Source organism: Pezoporus wallicus, unplaced genomic scaffold (assembly GCF_028554395.1).
Source record: "Pezoporus wallicus isolate ANWC-B61680 ecotype Strahan unplaced genomic scaffold, APGP_CSIRO_Pwel_v1 contig_4309, whole genome shotgun sequence".
Classification (NCBI taxonomy): Eukaryota; Metazoa; Chordata; class Aves; order Psittaciformes; family Psittacidae; genus Pezoporus; species Pezoporus wallicus.
In genome coordinates, this window is record NW_026638191.1 from 3,512,492 (window position 1) to 3,529,355 (window position 16,864).

Genomic DNA, 16,864 nt, shown 5'->3' on the forward strand with positions numbered 1-16,864 from the left:
ATGACAGCGCCCGCCGCGGGGTTGCTGGGAAGGGGAGCGGAGGTGTCGGGGAGCCGCGGAGGGCAGCGGGGATCAGGCTCGGGGCGCGATGCCGGAGCGAGACAGTGAGCGGGGAGCGGGCAGCGGGCACGGCGGGGCTCCGGGGCACCCGGCCCGGGGAGAAGGGGGGGGGATTGACGGGGGTGGCAGCGGCACTTCCTGAGTGCGGAGCGGCCTGGGTCGGGGCGGGGCGGTGCAGGCCGGCCCGGGGCTTGGGGCACCAGGGGGACGGAGGAACCCGTTCATGGGCATGGTGAGAGGAGCAGCTCTGCCGGGGAACGGGAGCGGTGGCATCCCGGTGTGCGGGGATGCGCGGGTGTGTTTGGGGGTGACCTGGCAGTGCTCAAGGCCAGGTTGGACACAGGGGCTTGGAGCAAGCTGCTCTAGTGGAAGGTGTCCCTGCCCGTGGCAGGGGTTGGAACTGGATGAGCTTTAAGGTCCCTTCCAACGCAAACCAGTGTCCATGCGCCCTGGTGAGGCCACCCCGGCGTGTCAGTGGCCTGGGCTTGGCAAAGCACTGCCGAGGGGGTGAATGGTGTTTCGTTCCCCGTTCCCGAGCAGGGATCGGACTGGGAGGGCTGGAGGGGGTGCAGCCGTCAGGCAGACTCTGAGCGCTCCATTTCCTCCTGTTCTCCAGATGAACCGTTCTCCAACCCCCTGGCCCCCGATGGCCATGATGTGGACGACTCGCACTCCTTCCACCAGTGAGTTCCAACACTGGGGCACTGGGGTGGGACTGGACCAGGGCTGTGGGGCCTGAGCCTGATTGTCTGCTCTAGAGGCTGGAGTGACTGCTGCTGCAGTGCAGCCTTTGGGCTCCTTCCATGGGACCCATGTCCGACCCCATCACAAACCCTCTGCCTCCTCTGAGGCTGTCAGAACTCACTGGGGGGTGACAGTTTCTGTATGTTCCTTGCAGGTCCAAGCTGACCAATGAAGACTTCAGGAAGCTGCTCATGACCCCGCGGGCTGCACCTACATCTGCGCCACCGTCCAAATCTCGCCACCATGAGTGAGTAGGACTTTGGTTCGCAGGACAAAGCTTTCCCTTGGGCTCCATCCCAGCCTGTCTCTCTTCCCCCTGTGCTCTGCAGTGAATTATCTAAAGGGACTTTTGCTGATGAATCTGAGGAGCAGACCTCACCCTTGCTCAGTGCTTGGATCCATGCCAGCTGTACATGTGTTAAGTGGAGAAACAGAGTCAGGACTGCTGTAAACAGAGGAGTCATATAGCTGTTAAGATGCTTTATGCGGGAGGCAGATTTAGGTTTTGTTTGGTGACAGTTGGTGTTTTCCTTTCCTCCCTGCTGACAGAGTGGAATTAAGGAGGCTTGCGACTGGATTGTTCCCATCTTTGAGCATCTCGGTGCTCTGCTGTGTCGTAGGGACTGCTGTGTAGCTGCATGGGTTTGGCTCTGCAGACTATCTGTGATCTCTCACCCTTTTGCAGGATGCCCCGGGAGTACAACGAAGATGAAGACCCTGCTGCTCGCAGGAGGAAGAAGAAAAGGTAAATGGGGAAAGCAGTTCATCAGGGCTTGTCTTTATACATCACATCCCTCGCATGGGAGCAGCTTCTGAGCTCTTGGGCTACCAAAGAGGACCCTGAGTAGCCTGGGTTATTTTGGGGTTTTGAGCCAGGTAGAGTAAGAATCACTCAAACTCAGTGTCTGTCACTGCCTGTGGGAGCAGATGTGGGATGCAGCAGCAGGGTGGGAATGGAACTTTGTATCTGGAAGAAGCACAAGAGGCTCTGCAGGTGTCTGTCAGGGCAGTAGCAGGCCATCTGCACTGGTGAGTGGTTTTGGGACACATCTGTACAGCTGGGCTGCTTTAACCCCTTCCCTTTAGAAGGGAAGACTGTGTTCCTCTTCAGTTAGACTCAATACAGCAGTTTCATCTTGTCTGGTGTCTTCCAGGTGTGTTGTGTCTCATGGTGCTTTAGGAAGGTTTTGGGGAAGGGCTTGGGAGTAGGACAAGCATGTGTGGGGCCTCAGGGGCTGTTACCTGATGGGTGCATCAAAAGTGCAACCGTGTCTCTAACCCTGAGCTCTTGGTCCAACCCAGCTATTACGCCAAGCTGCGCCAGCAGGAGATTGAGCGCGAGAGGGAGCTGGCTGAGAAGTACAGGGATCGAGCCAAGGAGAGGAGGGATGGTGTGAACAAGGACTACGAGGAGACAGAGCTGATCAGCACAACTGCCAACTACAGGGCTGTGGGCCCGACGGCAGAGGCGTACGTGAGCCTGTGGCATGGTCTTATCTCGCTGTTGCTTCAGTGGGGCTGGTCTCGTAACTGGCTCCATTTATGTCACACAGGGATAAATCCGCTGCGGAGAAGAGAAGACAGCTGATCCAGGAGTCCAAGTTCTTGGGTGGTGACATGGAGCACACCCACTTGGTGAAGGGTCTGGACTTTGCGCTCTTGCAGAAGGTGAGCACAGAGACCACCGTGCTGCTGCTCTGCCCTGCCCACTCCCATGGGCAGAGGATAGTAGCTGCCACTTACAGGGGCTTCCATCTTGTGAGTGTGGATTTCTCTTTCTGAGAAGGATCTCTGAAAGACTGGGGAGCTGGTGGAAGGGCTGGGCTTACTGGTTCTGATGGGCAGCAGAGGCGTGGATTGGTCTGTGATTATGTGGATTTATCTGTGGCCAGGTACGGGCTGAGATTGCCAGCAAGGAGAAGGAAGAGGAGGAAATGATGGAGAAGCCCCAGAAAGAAACTAAGTGAGTGGTTGAGGATTTGAACTCCTGAGTTCAGCTGCCTCCTGGAGAGGAGGATGCAGAGGAGACATGCTTAGCATAATGCTTGTTTCTTTTGTTTCTGTTCAGGAAAGATGAAGATCCTGAGAATAAAATTGAGTTCAAGACCCGTCTGGGTAAGACTGGATGGATATGGCTGTTCCCCACTTTGTGGTGTGTGAATGTGGGAGAAATCCTGGAGGGTGAATGAAAACCTTTAGTCACTGAAGGGGGAAAGGCTTGAGGTGCAGATGTCCTGAATTTGAGGGCTGGAGGAAACGTGTCTCTTAGGAGGTGATTGTCATATTTCTGATAAACTAAATGCATCACTATGGGCTTGTCCGTTGCTCTCTCACACCTTTTCCTCTCCCTCAGGTCGCAACATCTACCGCATTCTGTTCAAGAACAAGGCCTATGAGCGGAATGAGCTGTTCCTGCCGGGCAGGATGGCCTATGTGGTTGATCTGGATGATGAGTATGCAGACACCGATATCCCCACCACTCTGATCCGCAGCAAGGCTGACTGTCCCACCATGGAGGTACCCAGCTAGCATCCCGGGTCTGAACTGGCCTGAGCACGTCTTGCCAGGAGGGGTTCCCTCTCAAGGGAGTCAGATGCATCCTTGGGGACTTCTCTTTCAGGCACAGACCACGCTGACCACCAATGACATTGTCATCAGCAAACTGACGCAGATCCTCTCCTATCTCAGGCAAGGGACCCGCAACAAGAAGCTCAAGAAGAAAGACAAAGGTAGGAGCTGAGGGGAACCAAGTAGCAGGACTTAATGCTCGAAGCATATCCCGGAAGAATGAGGTGTGCTTTGGTTTGTTGCCTTCTTCTGTGCCTTGAGGTGATGGACTCAGAGGACAGAGATTTCCTAAGGCTCCCCATGCGCTTCAAATGTCCTGAAGGCAGGCTGCTCTGTGGCAGCTGGGACATTCTAGCTGTGAGGGTGCCTTGTGCTGCTCTGCTCTTCTTGGTTAAGACCAGGATGTTAAGACCCCAAGACCTGGTTAAGACCCTAAGTTCCTTAGAGAAGTGTCCCCTGCTTTGGAGAAGGAAAAAATGGTTTTCTGAAGGCACCAGATATGCTGTGGTAACTGAAGAGGAAGTTAGGACATCCTCCAGGCCTGCCACTTTTGGGGCTTGGGAGCCAGACTGGGGACAGGAAAGCAGTACAGGTGGCAGAGTGGATGATGTGTCTCTCATTGCTCTTGTGTCCTTGCAGGGAAGCTGGATGAGAAGAAGCCCCCTGAAGCTGATATGAAGTAAGTGCCTCCCTGTTCCAGGTTGTGGGGTCATGCTCTCTGCCTTAAGGAATGTCTTTCTGACCCACACCATCTGGAGAGGGCTGGGTTTAGTGTCTGTAGAGCGAGCTGCTTATTCAGATCTGCAGTTGGTAGGACAAGGCTGGAGGCAAGCTCAGTTCTGTTTGTTTCAGGCTTGAGGCAGGCAAGGGCTCTCTGTTGTCCTGGACCACAAGAAGCAGGTCCAGGCAGCAGAAGAGAGCAGAAACACAGTGATGCCTGTGACAAATATAGAAGCCAGTTCTGGTGGATGTCCTTAGCTCTTGGTGTTGATGCTACAGCTCCGTTATTAGGCTCCAGTTCAAAGGGAGGTGGTTGTGGCTTCCTGTCTCGCAGCACCCATAATGGACACTCTTTCCCGCTTCTAGCATCTTTGAAGACATTGGGGATTATGTGCCCTCCACTGCGAAGATGCCCCGGGAGAAGGACCGGGAGAGGTACCGTGAGAGAGAACGGGACAGGGACCGGGAGCGGGACAGGGATCGAGAACGAGACAGGGACCGGGAGCGCGAGCGGGACCGGGAGCGTGATCGCGAGCGGGAGGAGGAAAAGAAGAGGCACAGCTACTTTGAGAAGCCCAAGGCTGATGATGAGGTGAGCCTCTGCTTGGGAAGCCTGGACTGTCCCACCTGAACCCTGTGCTCTGGACAGTGCAGCCGTGGGGTTGGTGGGGTCACTGGTGGCTTTGGGTGCCTCTTGTTGTGCTCCCACATGTGCCAGTGTTCAGCTCTTGCTGAGCTCTGTCTGTCCAGCCAGGGGCTGATGGGTGGCTGGGTGCTTGTCCTCTCCTTCAGTAAGGCACAAGTGTGGAGCTTTCATGGTTCAGGTCTGTGTGCTTGCCACAGAGACTCTTAAAGCAGAGATCCCAAGTCATGCAATGCTGTCTTGCCCGCTTTCACCACCCCGGGTGACATGTATCTCTCCCTTTTCCTTGCAGCCCACAGACGTCGACAAAGGTGGGTCAAGTGGTGTGGGTGTTTGAATGAGGCTGGATGTCTGAGGCCATCTGGGGCTGTGGGTTTCTGCTTGGCTCCCTAGGCTGCCTGAGCCCCCTGTTCTCCCAGAGATGGCTGTGGTGGAGGGAATTGTCTGCAGTGAGGGTTTTGGGGTGAAGAGTCTTGTGCCTGCAGGCTGCTGCATGACACCCTGGGTTGAGGGCCTGTGCAGATCCTTCCCTGGCAGCAGACCAGCTCAAACAACCCTCTTCTGGCTATAAGCTGAGGAGGATTTGGGGTGTTCTTGGACCAGCCCATACCTGTCTGTGCTCAAACTGATCTGCTTGTCACTGTTCTCCTGGCTTCTCTACCTCCTATGCAGCCTGTCCTGCCTGTTAGCCCATCCCAAAGAGTTTGTTATGCTGAAGTGGGCTCTGCCCAGCCCCATGTGTGTTGTGGTGAGCTGTTCCTCCCCAGAACTCAGCCTCCTGCTCTCTCTACTCAGGACCCGGCTCAGCCAAGGAGCTCATCAAGTCCATCAATGAGAAGTTTGCTGGAGCCACTGGCTGGGAAGGAGCAGAGACATATCCTTTACTGTCTGCCAGCCTGGCCTTGCCCAAGCATGGCTGTGTGGCTGTTCTTCCTCTTAGGGAGGGCTCTTCTTCCTGTAGCAGAGAAATGCCACCCAAACCTTACTGCTCATGTGCCAAATACAAGCTCTGTAGCCTCTGGTTTGGTTCTGTTGGGGCAGGACATGGTTGTTGTGCTGTCTGTGCTCGGCCTGGAGCTGTAAGGCTTCATGGTGGTGCTTTCCTTGACTATTGTCACATTGAAGAAGCCAGAAGACAAGAAGCAGCTGGGGGACTTCTTCGGCATGTCCAACAGCTATGCCGAGTGCTACCCTGCCACGTAAGGGAGCAGCAGGAGGCTGTGGGTTGGGAGCAGGGGATGCTGAGGGGCTGTTGTTCTCTAGCAACAAGAACTTCAACATCAGCCCCACCAAATGTTGGGAGGAGGAGGTCTGGCTTTGTATAGGGTTGCAACCTACTGTTAAAATGATCCTTGTGTCTTTGGGTTCTGGCAGAAGTGGGTTTTTCTTATCTGGTCTCTGCTATAAGTGGCTGCCTGGAGTTTGGTGCTGGGGGAGGCTGAGGTGGTTGGGGGTCTGCTGGGTTCCCTGGTCAGTCACATGCTCATTGAGCTCTGGCCACAAAGAGGAACAGCTTTCAGCCTGCAGTGTCACCTTAGGAGCATTTGCAGTCTTGGGTGCTCTGTGGTCCAGCTTGCTTGCAGGGCTTGCAGCTGAGGAACTTCTCTCTAGTCCAGGAACTGTGTTCAGTCTGAGGCCATGACAGACCTGGCTTTAGGTTCTCATCTGTGACCCATGGACCCACTCCAAGCCTTTTGCTTGCTTTGCTTTTTTATAGAATGGATGATATGGCTGTGGACAGTGATGAAGAGGTGGACTACAGCAAAATGGATCAGGTATGTTGGGACCAGGCAGTGAACTGAGCATCTGCGCAGTATCCCACTGGAGAGAAAAGCAGGCGAGTGTGGAGGGGCTGAATGCCCTGGGGCTGGATGTTGGGTGTGTTTGGGGTTTGCTGTGTGCCTGGGTGGGATCTGGCATCCCAGTTTGCAGCTCAGGAGTTGGCTCTGAGTCGTTCTTTCTCTGCAGGGTAACAAGAAAGGACCCCTGGGCCGCTGGGACTTTGACACCCAGGAGGAGTACAGCGAATACATGAACAACAAAGAGGCTCTGCCCAAGTGAGTGCAGCCCTTGCGAAGGGCTGAGCAAGGATTCTGGCTGGGGGGTGGCTGTGGTGGCCAAACCTGGGTCCTGGGGGAGCTGAAACAGAAGAAGGGTGTTCCCTAGGGAGGAGCTGTGAAGCCTGGGGCCTGGTGGCTTTTCTTTGCTCTTAGGATCACTCTTGAGGCCTCCTGCCCAAGTGGCTGCTTTTAGGGGTCCAAGCCAGTGCTGGGGTACAGGCTCATGGCTGGGGCAGGCTGTGGATCCCCTACAGATGCTGAGCTCTCTCTTGCTCCTTCCCCAGGGCAGCATTCCAGTATGGGATCAAGATGTCTGAGGGACGCAAGACCCGTCGCTTTAAGGAGACAAATGACAAGGCAGAGCTGGACCGGCAGTGGAAGAAGATCAGTGCGGTGGGTACCTGGTGCTGGGCTGTCATCGGGTCAGACCATGAGCTCCCACCTCATCTGCCCTGACTGCCCTGGTCACAGCTCCTCAGCCCCTGTCCTGGTGTGTGTACGTGCAGCAGGGCTGGCTCTCTAGAAGCTGGATTTGCTCCTTGCAAGAGCATTGGGCAAAGATCTGGGGCTCCAGGACTGCAGAGGCAACTGGAGCTGCATTTGCAGCTGTTGCCCTGGGAGCAGTGCCAGCTGGGGGCTTTTTGCTCTGGGCTCTACAGTAGATGAACATATCCAAAACTGGCAGCTCGGAGCCATCCAAAGGGGCTTGGAGGGGACAAGGCATGTGTAGTGCCTCCACTTCCTAACCAGCAATGCTGGAGCCTGTGCTGGCAGCGCGAGCTGGTCATGAGCACCCTAGCAGCATGGGATGGGCATGAAGAAGGTGAGAACAAAGGGTCTTTGGTGGCCAAAATGGAGCAAAGGAGGAACAGGCCTATATTCTCCAGACTTTGGGCAGCTTGCAGACAATTTCGGCTCACCTCAGTTTGCTCTGACCTGGCTACAGCTGTCCTTGGGTGTATCTTGCACCCTTCAGCCCCTCTGCTGTGGCTGTGGGCAGCCAGAAACCTGAGGGTAATGGGACTTTGTGCTTTCTCTGCAGATCATCGAGAAGAGGAAGAAGCTGGAGGCTGATGGGTAAGTTCTAGTAGCGTCGTCTCTGCTCTTGGCTCAGGGCAGTGCTGGGGCTTGACAGGCTCCTGGCACCTCACCCAGGGGCTGTGGGGAGCAGAGATTGCCCCAGTGGCTTACAGCAGTGGGGCTGAGAGGAGAGTGGAGAACATTCAGTCTGTTCAGTGTGCTTCTGCTCTGCTCAGCTTAACAGGACCTGGGCAGGGGAGTGTGATGGATTCTCTGCCCTGCATCCTCACCACCATCCTGCCCCTCTGTCTCTTCCAGGGTTGAGGTGAAACGTCCCAAGTACTGATGTGTCCAGTATCTTCTCCTCCAGCTCCTGGAACCTGAGCCTGCTGGCTGACCCTGAGCTTGTTGGTGTGCTGTCCTTGTCCCCCATATCCTCTACTTTCTGCTCTGGGCTGGGCAGCCTGTGCTTTGGGATGAGCAGAGGCTCTTCCCTCCAGTGTCTGCTACAGCCCCGTGCCGTGTAAATGTTGTTTGTAGATGTAATAAAACTACATTAACTTTGTGTGAGCAGTTGTTTGAGGGGGCAGAGTGACAGTGCCTGGGCTCCCTTATTGCATCTACACAGCCCTGTTGGCTCTCATGGCCCGAGCTCTAGGTCAGCATTTTGGGGATATCCCTGGGTGAAATTAGCACATAAACTGCTTTGGGGGAGCAAATTCCAGATGAGGAACCTATCTGTAAGTGTATGGAGAAGAAATGGAACCCTTGCATGAGCTGGAGCAAGAGGAATGGTCCAAAGCAGAGGATTTGCATCGCTTCCATGTACAGGCTGTGTGCTGATGGGCTGTGTGTAGCACAGGAGCGATGACTGCTCTGATCAGTGGCAGGGTGGGTGTGATGGGGTGAGCACTATGCAAAGCAGGGCCAGCAGGGACTGTGAAGAGGATAGGGACACTGCTGGTGGTCCCTGGCTGCGCTGGGGCCCTGGCCAGGATCTCGGTGTGCCCCACCAGCCCCAGGCCTTGAGAGGGGCTGAAGTAACACCAGTCTCTGCTCTTGTTCCCTAGGATGCAGGAGGATGCGGCCATGGTGCTCCTCTGTGGTGCCCTGGGAAGGCTCTGGAGAGACCTTAAAGCGGCTACCAGTGCCTAAAGGGGCTCCAAGAAAGCTGGAGAGGGGCTTTGGACAAGGGCCTGTAGGGACAGGCCAAGGGGAATGGCTTTAACCTGCCAGAGGGGAGACTGAGATGAGCTCTTAGGCAGAAGCTCTTCCCTGTGAGGGTGCTGAGGCGCTGGCACAGGGTGCCCAGAGAAGCTGTGGCTGCCCCATCCCTGGCAGTGTTCAAGCAGCTCCACGAGAGGGCGTCCTGCGGCGGCAGGTGGGCGGTGCCATGCAAATGAAGGGGCGGAGCTATGTTAACGAGCCCCGTTCTCCCCCGGCCGCCATGGCGGCACCGGCAGAGGTGAGCACGCGTGCGGCTGCGCGGCCCCGGCCCCACCGGCCCCGGCCCCACCGCCCCGCTCTGCACCCCCCAGGAGAGCGCGGAGCCCGCGGGGAGGGAGCCGCGGCTGCGGGACACCCCCGAGGACATCTGCTTCGAGGCGACCGCCAACGCCATCGCCCTGCACCCGGCCCGGCCGCTGCTGGCGGCGGGGGACGTGGACGGCGATGTCTACCTGTGAGTGAGCGGGGCCACGGCGGTGTTCGGGGGGTCCCGTGTGCAGGAGCCGCCGGGCAGCGGCCGCTGATCCCGGCCCGCTCCGCAGGTACTCGTACTCCTGCACCGAGGGGGAGAACCGGCAGCTCTGGTCCTCGGGGCATCACCTCAAGTCGTGCCGGGACGTGGCCTTCTCCCAGGACGGGCAAAGTGAGTGCGGGGAACGCGGGGTGCGGGGGGCACCGGGACTGCGGGTGCTGATGTCGTTCCCTAGAGCTTTTCACCGTGTCCAAGGACAAGTCCATCCATATCCTGACGGTGGAGGAGGGACGGCTGGAAACGCGCTTCCCCAAGGCACACAGGTAGGTCCGGGGGGCGTGGGGCTCTAGGTAGCGATGTCCCCTTCCATCCTTTGCCGGAGCCGCGCAGGCAGAGGCTGGAGCATCATCAGCGATGTGAGTGTGACTGTGCTGCCGTGGGGCCGGGGTCTCTGCAGCTCGGCCCTCAACTGCGTGCTGCCCATCGATACCAACGTCTTTGCCACGGGCGATGACAACGGGGCGCTGAAGGTGTGGGACCTGCGCAAGGGGGATGCAATCTTGGAGGCCCGGGAGCAGGAGGAGTACATCAGCGCCATGGCTGTGGATGGTAACGGGAAGCTCCTGCTCACTGCCAGGTACTCGCGGCTCTGCGGGCTCCCGCATACCCACAAAGCTCATAGACTCACAGCCTGGTTTGGGTTGGAAGGGACCTTAAAGTTCATCCAGTTCCAACCCCCTGCAGAGGGGGAAAATCCCCTCCCTGAGCTGCTGCTCATGCTCTGGGGGTGCAGCCCCGTATGGGGGGGTTGGTGCCTGGGCTCCAGCACACACTGAAGCTGGGTCATGGGGAGCTTCTTCTCACCCAAAAACCCCAAGTCCTTCTCAGGGCTGCTCTCAGTCCTATTTCTGCCCAGCCTGTATCTGTGCTTAGGATTGCCCCAGCCCACTTAGGATTGCACTTGGGTGTCCTTACGTCCTTCCCTTAGGGCTGGGGAAGCACCCTGCACCCGGTCCCATGCTCACACCATGATGCTTCCATCTCCCACAGTGGTGATGGCACCCTGGGTGTCTTCAACGTGAAGAGGCGTCGCTTTGAGCTACTGTCAGAGCCGCAGAATGGGGACCTCACGTCTGTGGTGCTGCTGAAGGTTGGTGCTTGGCCCTGCCATGAAGCACGATCATACATTCGCAACTGGTTTGTGTTGGAAGGGATCATAAAGCTCATCCAGTTCCAACCCCCTGCCACAGGCAGGGACACCTTCCGCTAGAGCAGCTTGCTCCAAGCCCCTGTGTCCAACCTGGCCTTGAACACTGCCAGGGATGGGGCAGCCACAGCTTCTCTGGGCACCCTGTGCCAGCGCCTCAGCACCCTCCCAGGGAAGAGCTTCTGCCTAAGAGCTCATCTCAGTCTCCCCTCTGGCAGGTTAAAGCCATTCCCCTTGTCCTGTCACTACAGGCCCTTGTCCAAAGCCCCCCTCCAGGTTTCTTGTAGGTCCCCTTAGCTATTGAAGGCTATAAGGTCTCCTGCAGATCCCTCTCCATGCCCTGTTTTTTTTGTCCTGCCTCTGCTTTACCATCCTCCATCTTGCCTAGAGGGGAAAGAAAGTGGCCTGTGGCTCCAGCGAAGGCACCATCTACCTCTTCAACTGGGACGGCTTCGGGGCTGCCAGCGACCGCTTTGCTTTGAGGGCTGAGTCCATTGACTGCATGGTCCCCATCACAGACAGCATCGTGTGCGTGGGGTCCCTGGACGGAGTCATCAGGTCAGGGGCGTGTGTGGGGTGGGTGTGGGACGAGATCAGCCCCGGCCGGTCACAGGCGGAGGCTGTGATGGACCAGGATCCCCACAGCTCCCCCCCCTCCGCAGGGCAGTGAACGTCCTGCCCAACCGCGTGCTGGGCTGCGTGGGGCAGCACCTCGGGGAGCCCATCGAGCAGCTGGCGCTGGCACCGGGCGGGCAGCTCCTGGCCAGCTGCGCCCATGACCAGAAGGTGAAGTTCTGGGACGTGTCGGCGCTGGCGGGGCTGGTGGTGGACGATTACCGCAAGAAGAAGAAGAAAGGGGGGCCCCTGCGGGCGCTCAGCGGGAAGGCGGTGGGCAGTGGCGAGGACTTCTTTGCCGACCTGCGGGATGAGGCTGAGCCGGAGGCGGCACCAGGGAGCGACAGCGACAGCGACGGTGGGGACTGAGGGGATGGGAGCACAGGGTTGTAACACGGTGTCCTTGGGCTGGGGGCGTCCAGGCATGGGGGATGTGGCTGCAGTCCCTGGTGAAAGGGTTCCGGGGTTCAAGAGTGAGGATCCCTGGTGGATGGAGGGGCTGGGTCTCAGATGGGGTGGGAGACATGGATGGGGATCCAGCCCTGGGAGGGGAGTGTGGTGTGGGTATAGGAAAGTTGGGGTTTGCTGGTGTATTTGGGGGTCCTGGGATGGGGAGGGGAAAGCAGAGCATAGCTCAAGGGGCTGGAGGGTGATGGGGTCCTGGGGTGCCTGGCCAAACGGGTCCACCCCTTACCCGAGGCCCTGCCTGACCCTGCAGTGCTGTCCAAGCAGGTGTGTGTTCTCTTTTGTTAATTAATTTATAGATCAGCTCTACTGCAAATAAACCCAGTGCCTTTCAGTTCCTAGTGCCTTGTGCTGATGTTATGGCTCACCCCAACTTCCCTGGCATCTCTGGTACATCCAGGACCTGCCTGTGGGGCACTGGGGATAGAGATGGGGATGGCTTGGGGGGGAGAGCATCCTGTGCCTGGGTGCCCTGAATTGTCACAGGCAGTGGTTGGTTCCTGCTGGGCAGGGGGGGTGGTGCAAGCTGTGAGAGCATCCAGGGCATGGGTTTTAAACTGAAACGGGAGGCATTAGGAAGCTCTTCCCTGTGAGGGTGCTGAGGCGCTGGCACAGGGTGCCCAGAGAAGCTGTGGCTGCCCCATCCCTGGCAGTGTTCAAGGCCAGGTTGGACACAGGGGCTTGGAGCAAGCTGCTCTAGTGGAAGGTGTCCCTGCCCATGGCAGGGGGTTGGAACTGGCTGAGCTTTAAGGTCCCTTCAACCCAAACCTGTCTGGGATTCTGTGATTTATCACCAACACAGAGTCCAACCTGCCCCAGTGCAAGGCAGGGACCTACGAGCCCACAGGAGCTCTGGGAAGCAGACAGGTGCCCAGAGCCAGTCAAGCCATACCAAACGGACTGAGCTCCATGAGCCACATCGCAAAGCTCTGGGAGGTTGCTGGGGCACTATTAAAAGGCAGTGGTTCACCACTGTTGAGCACAGAATGGCTGCTGAAGGACATCTGAAGGCACTTCAGAGTCCCCTAGTGCTGTACTATAAGGCACCTGGGCAGCACAGAAAAGCACATGGAGTTTCCTTAAGTGCACCAGAAGACACTTGGGAGCATACTGAACCCAGAAAGATCCTTGGAAGGCTCTAGAGGCTAACAGCAACGCACCTGGGTGCTCAGCACAGGAGATGGGACTGGCAGAGTTCTGTACTTGGAGGCACCCAGGTATGCCCTGAAATGCACTTGGAAGCCACCAGTGCTCACCATCAATCAGTTGCAGACCTCATCCCTCCTGCAGCTAAAGGCAGGCTTTCTTGGGGGGAGCAAAGGACCGAGATGGTGCCGGACAGGCAAGGAGGTGGGAACAGAACAGGACGGGACACAGCAGTGCTTTGCAGGCTACTTTAATCCCAGTGAACAGTGCAGCCGGACCTCCCGGTCCTGAGGAATCATTCATAGACAGCCGGGCCCCGAGGCTGCTTCCCTGCAAAGCAGACGGCCCTGCACAGCTCCAGACACTGCAGCACTGCCTGCCTACACCAGCTCCACCAGCACAAGAACAGCCCCCACGGGCTGCTCCTCAGGCACCAGACACAAAGGAGACGGGGCCCCACCGAGCCCAGACAGCCCTAGTGTCCGGCGGCTCCAAGCAGCCACTGCTTCTCCCAGGGCCCCTCCACCACAGCACAGCAACGCAAACCAACTGAAAAGAAGCCAAACTGGGCCGGATTAAAACAACCCCAAAAACAGAACCATCCCCAAGGGCTGGCCAGGGACAGAGCAGCAGCCATGCACCAGGCCAGCAGCTCCGTCCTCAGCACCAGCTCTCAAACCAAACCAAACCAAACCCAAAGGAACTCAAAACAGAGCTGGAACAGGACTCTGTCCCAGCAGGGCTCACTCGCCGCTCCGGCAGCACCGGGGCTGGTGGCTCAGGTTCAGCTCATGGCACGGGCAGAGCGCTGCCTACGTCAGCCGGCACCCTGCAGCGGGGAGGGAAGCGTCAGGCTTTGAGCAGCATCCCAAAACCCTCCTCCCTTTGCATCTTCTGCTTCCAACCAGGAATCCCACCCAGGGCTGAGAGACATCAGGGTCACATCTATTCGATGGGGGATCTGACCCTGCTTGTGTCCCCCAGAGCTCCACACTCCCAAGAGATGCTCCAAGGCTTTTGGAGGTTGGCACAGGTACCGCACACGGACTCACCCAGCATCCGCAGAACCTGCAGCGCCACCGCAACTTTCGCCTCCTCATGGCCACTCCTGCCTGGCCCGTCCTGCACCCATGTGAACCCCATGAAGGGCATGGGGCACCCCGGGATCACCACCTGGCACCAGAACCGCAACCACCCATTGGGGTTGGCCTGGACGCACTTGGTGAGGAACAAGGGGGGCCCCAGGTACTGGCTGCGGCACAGGGTGTTGAGGTGCTCCAGCGCATTGTGCAGCACCGGAGATGGGGGAGCCTGCTTGGCGAGCCGCGGGTGCTTGGCCCTCTGTACCCGGCTGGGCGATGGCTTCTCCTCCGGTGACTGCAGCTTCTGCTTCAGGTCAGGGTTCAGCCAGTCCACCCTTATCTCTGCCCCACCGAGCCTCATGTTCCCTAGGACAGACGAGCAGCAGCTGCCAGGGGATGCTCAAGCACCAGCAGCCCAGTATCTCCCCATCCCATGCCACCCTGTCCCCCAGTATCTGGCACAGTGACTCCAAGGGTGGTTTGCTGCTGACCCACAGTCCATGAACCACACAAAACCCTTTCCCCTGCCTCTACATCCCCTCATGCAGCTGCAGGGCAGTTGCTCCTCAATCTCCTTTAGCTACCGAGGTGGGTTCAGAGCTCCAAAGCTCAGATGATAGGGTCAGCCTTTAGGAACAAGATGCAGAGACGTGAAAGCCAAGTGTTTCTCAACTGGGGCAGAAGTGGATACACATTAGGGCTTTAGAGATTCTGGCTGGATGTCTGTGAAATGTGTCCCAGGGTTGTGCGATCAAGGGATGAGGCAATGAGGAGTAGGGAACCTCCATAACAAGGGTAACTTGGTTAAAGCTCTGGATGCCCTGGACTTGTACTGGTGATGCTGCTGCTCTGAGCAGGCAGCTGAAGACCTCCAGCAGTCCCTCTACCCCACCTCCCCAGTGAGGACAGCTGACCTCCCACGGGACACAGGGACAGAACACGGGATATCTTCACCTCACAGCTGAGCTCCGAGGTGGAATCAGCCCTTAGAGACACCAGGAAGAGCATCCCAAGCATCCCCCCAGCCTCCCATGTACCTTCCATGAGAGTTTTCTTGGCCATGGCAGCAGCGTGGTGCGAGCTGAACTTGAGCAGGGCGAGCTGCGCACGCTGCCGGCCGGGGCTGGGGTGCAGGGTGACGCTGAGGATGCCCGCGGTGACACGCTGCAGCACAGCCTCCAGCTCCCGCCGGCTCACCGAGCCTGCCAGCCCGTCCACGCTGAGCTCGCACTTCTCCGTGCTCCGGCACACCACGATGGCGCAGCCCTCCCGCACGCTGAAGTTGTTGAGGGCGGCGATGGCCTCCTTGGCTGCGCGCTGGGTGCTGTACTTGGCGTACGCGAAGCCGCGGTTGAGCCCGCTGAAGGTCATCATGAGGCGGAACTCGTAGAGCGTCCCCACGCTCTGGAAGAGCGGGATCAGGATGTTCTCGTACATGTCCTGCGGCAGCTTCCCGATGAACACCTCTGTGCCTGCTGGAGGGGGGTCGCCCACCCAGCCTGCAGGCACACAATGGGCACGTACGAGTGACAGCCAGCTCGCCACCGGGCACCCTACGTGCTGTGCTCCCAGGGCACTACAGCACTGAGATGCTCTGCTCACGTACCTGGGGGTGGGCCACCATATCGCCGCTGCCCGTTGATCTGCACTAGGTTGATGCCCGTTTCTTTTGCCCAGGTAAGCAGGGCTTTCTTATTGGCCCGGTTGATGCTGTTGGTCCATGTCTGAAGAAGAAAACGATGGAGTTTGTATGGGCAAAGAGTTTCCAACCTCCCAACAACTGGGGGTATCCCAAGCCAGTGGAGCAACTGCAAGGCCCAGCACCAGCCAGCATGTAGAGGAGCAAATGGTGAAGCCCTTTGCCTTAAGGAATCGAGAAGAGCCTCTTGACAATGCACACCCAAAGCTCTACCCTACCCATTGTCCAAGCCTGCTCCACAGGGTGAAGTCCAGCAACACAAGGCCAGGTTGGAGGGGGCTTGGAGCAACCTGCTCTAGTGGAAGGTGTCCCCATAGCAGGGGGCTGGAACTGGATGAGCTTTATGGTCCCTTCCAACCCAAACCAGTCTGGGATTCTATGACACCTGCAGCTGCCTTGCATCTGCCTGAGAGCCAAGACCAGTGAGCAGTTGGCTGCACAGCGATGAGGTGACCCATCACAGACAAGCCAGGACCCCAACACAGCCAACCCTCTTCTACCAGACCCTCCTCTGCCTTCTGAGGACATCAAGCATGGTCTGGAGACACCAGTATCACAAAGCTTCAGCTCATTAACCACTGCAAAGTCTCATCGGGGCTTCTGAAACTGCTTGCTGAGTGGGATTAACCCGAGCTCAGGCTGCAACATACTCTGGCCGCCCCTCCACCTCCTGCATCTCCAGCTGCAGCCCCAAGGTGGCACCTTCCTATCTGCAAGGGGTTTTGTCTTCCCTGCGGCCAGAAAACACCTTTGGGCGGGGACCCATCTAAGGGGAATCTCTGCTGAACGGGCGCAGGATGCTCGGCCACAACCCCGGGGCAGGGTCCCCGCTCTTCCGCTCCCGGCAGGTTCCGGGGAGCGGCAGGACCTGGCTCTGCCCCGGCGGAGCCCACCCGAGCCCGCAGCCCCCGGGCAGGCGCTACCAGGGCTTTACCGTCACCCCCGAGGGGCAGCCCCAGCTCACGGCGGGTGGGATGGGACCAGGCTCGGGGCCGGCGCCGGGACTCCCCGCCGGAACCCCCCAACGATGCCCACCTCGATCTCCATCGCCGCCGCTCCTCTTGCTCCTCCTCGCCGCCCTGGACCAGGCTCTGGAAGGTTCCAGCACCGCCCATCGGCCTCGCACCGCCCCGGGC

At 58.2% G+C, this 16,864-nt stretch overlaps 3 protein-coding genes across 4 annotated transcripts; 2 read left to right on the forward strand and 1 right to left on the reverse strand.

Annotated features, from left to right (window-relative positions):
• The first annotated feature begins 12 nt into the window (after positions 1-12).
• On the forward strand, positions 13-8,278 carry IK (IK cytokine). The gene is made up of 20 exons (XM_057409910.1): positions 13-104; positions 677-743; positions 959-1,051; positions 1,490-1,549; positions 2,107-2,274; positions 2,358-2,472; positions 2,697-2,767; positions 2,873-2,919; positions 3,158-3,321; positions 3,425-3,533; positions 4,012-4,051; positions 4,459-4,684; positions 5,028-5,046; positions 5,531-5,607; positions 5,852-5,934; positions 6,453-6,510; positions 6,704-6,792; positions 7,080-7,188; positions 7,838-7,872; positions 8,134-8,278. The coding sequence occupies exons 1-20, from the start codon at positions 89-91 to the stop codon at positions 8,159-8,161; spliced, it is 1,674 nt and encodes a 557-aa protein (XP_057265893.1). The 5' UTR covers positions 13-88; the 3' UTR covers positions 8,162-8,278.
• Positions 8,279-8,904: 626 nt separating this feature from the next.
• On the forward strand, positions 8,905-11,724 carry WDR55 (WD repeat domain 55). Its single transcript, XM_057409774.1, has 8 exons — positions 8,905-8,920; positions 9,286-9,496; positions 9,585-9,685; positions 9,750-9,837; positions 9,972-10,151; positions 10,565-10,664; positions 11,110-11,279; positions 11,384-11,724. Exons 1-8 carry the CDS (start codon positions 8,905-8,907, stop codon positions 11,703-11,705), a joined length of 1,188 nt encoding a protein of 395 aa, XP_057265757.1. The 3' UTR covers positions 11,706-11,724.
• Positions 11,725-13,677: 1,953 nt separating this feature from the next.
• DND1 (DND microRNA-mediated repression inhibitor 1) lies at positions 13,678-16,802 on the reverse strand. Of its 2 annotated transcripts, XM_057409766.1 has the most exons (5): positions 16,764-16,802; positions 15,636-15,753; positions 15,067-15,528; positions 14,000-14,395; positions 13,678-13,776 (listed from the first exon to the last, which is right to left on the reverse strand). In XM_057409766.1, exons 1-5 carry the CDS (start codon positions 16,773-16,775, stop codon positions 13,760-13,762), a joined length of 1,005 nt encoding a protein of 334 aa, XP_057265749.1. In that variant the 5' UTR covers positions 16,776-16,802; the 3' UTR covers positions 13,678-13,759. The 2 variants fall into 2 exon arrangements, with proteins under 2 accessions (XP_057265749.1, XP_057265748.1); XM_057409765.1 differs by having other exon boundaries at positions 13,743-14,395.
• Positions 16,803-16,864: the final 62 nt, after the last annotated feature.

What these genes read in the sequence shown, in the direction of transcription:
- IK (XM_057409910.1), top strand. An exon ending in ACTTTGCGCTCTTGCAGAAG is followed by an intron (nt 2,473 to 2,696) that starts GTGAGCACAGAG and finishes ATCTGTGGCCAG; the next exon opens with GTACGGGCTGAGATTGCCAG. An exon ending in AACAAAGAGGCTCTGCCCAA is followed by an intron (nt 6,793 to 7,079) that starts GTGAGTGCAGCC and finishes CTCCTTCCCCAG; the next exon opens with GGCAGCATTCCAGTATGGGA.
- WDR55 (XM_057409774.1), top strand. An exon ending in CGCTTCCCCAAGGCACACAG is followed by an intron (nt 9,838 to 9,971) that starts GTAGGTCCGGGG and finishes GGGTCTCTGCAG; the next exon opens with CTCGGCCCTCAACTGCGTGC. An exon ending in CGTCTGTGGTGCTGCTGAAG is followed by an intron (nt 10,665 to 11,109) that starts GTTGGTGCTTGG and finishes CATCTTGCCTAG; the next exon opens with AGGGGAAAGAAAGTGGCCTG.
- DND1 (XM_057409765.1), bottom strand. An exon ending in ATATGGTGGCCCACCCCCAG is followed by an intron (nt 15,529 to 15,635) that starts GTACGTGAGCAG and finishes GTGTGCCTGCAG; the next exon opens with GCTGGGTGGGCGACCCCCCT. An exon ending in CAAGAAAACTCTCATGGAAG is followed by an intron (nt 14,396 to 15,066) that starts GTACATGGGAGG and finishes CGTCTGTCCTAG; the next exon opens with GGAACATGAGGCTCGGTGGG.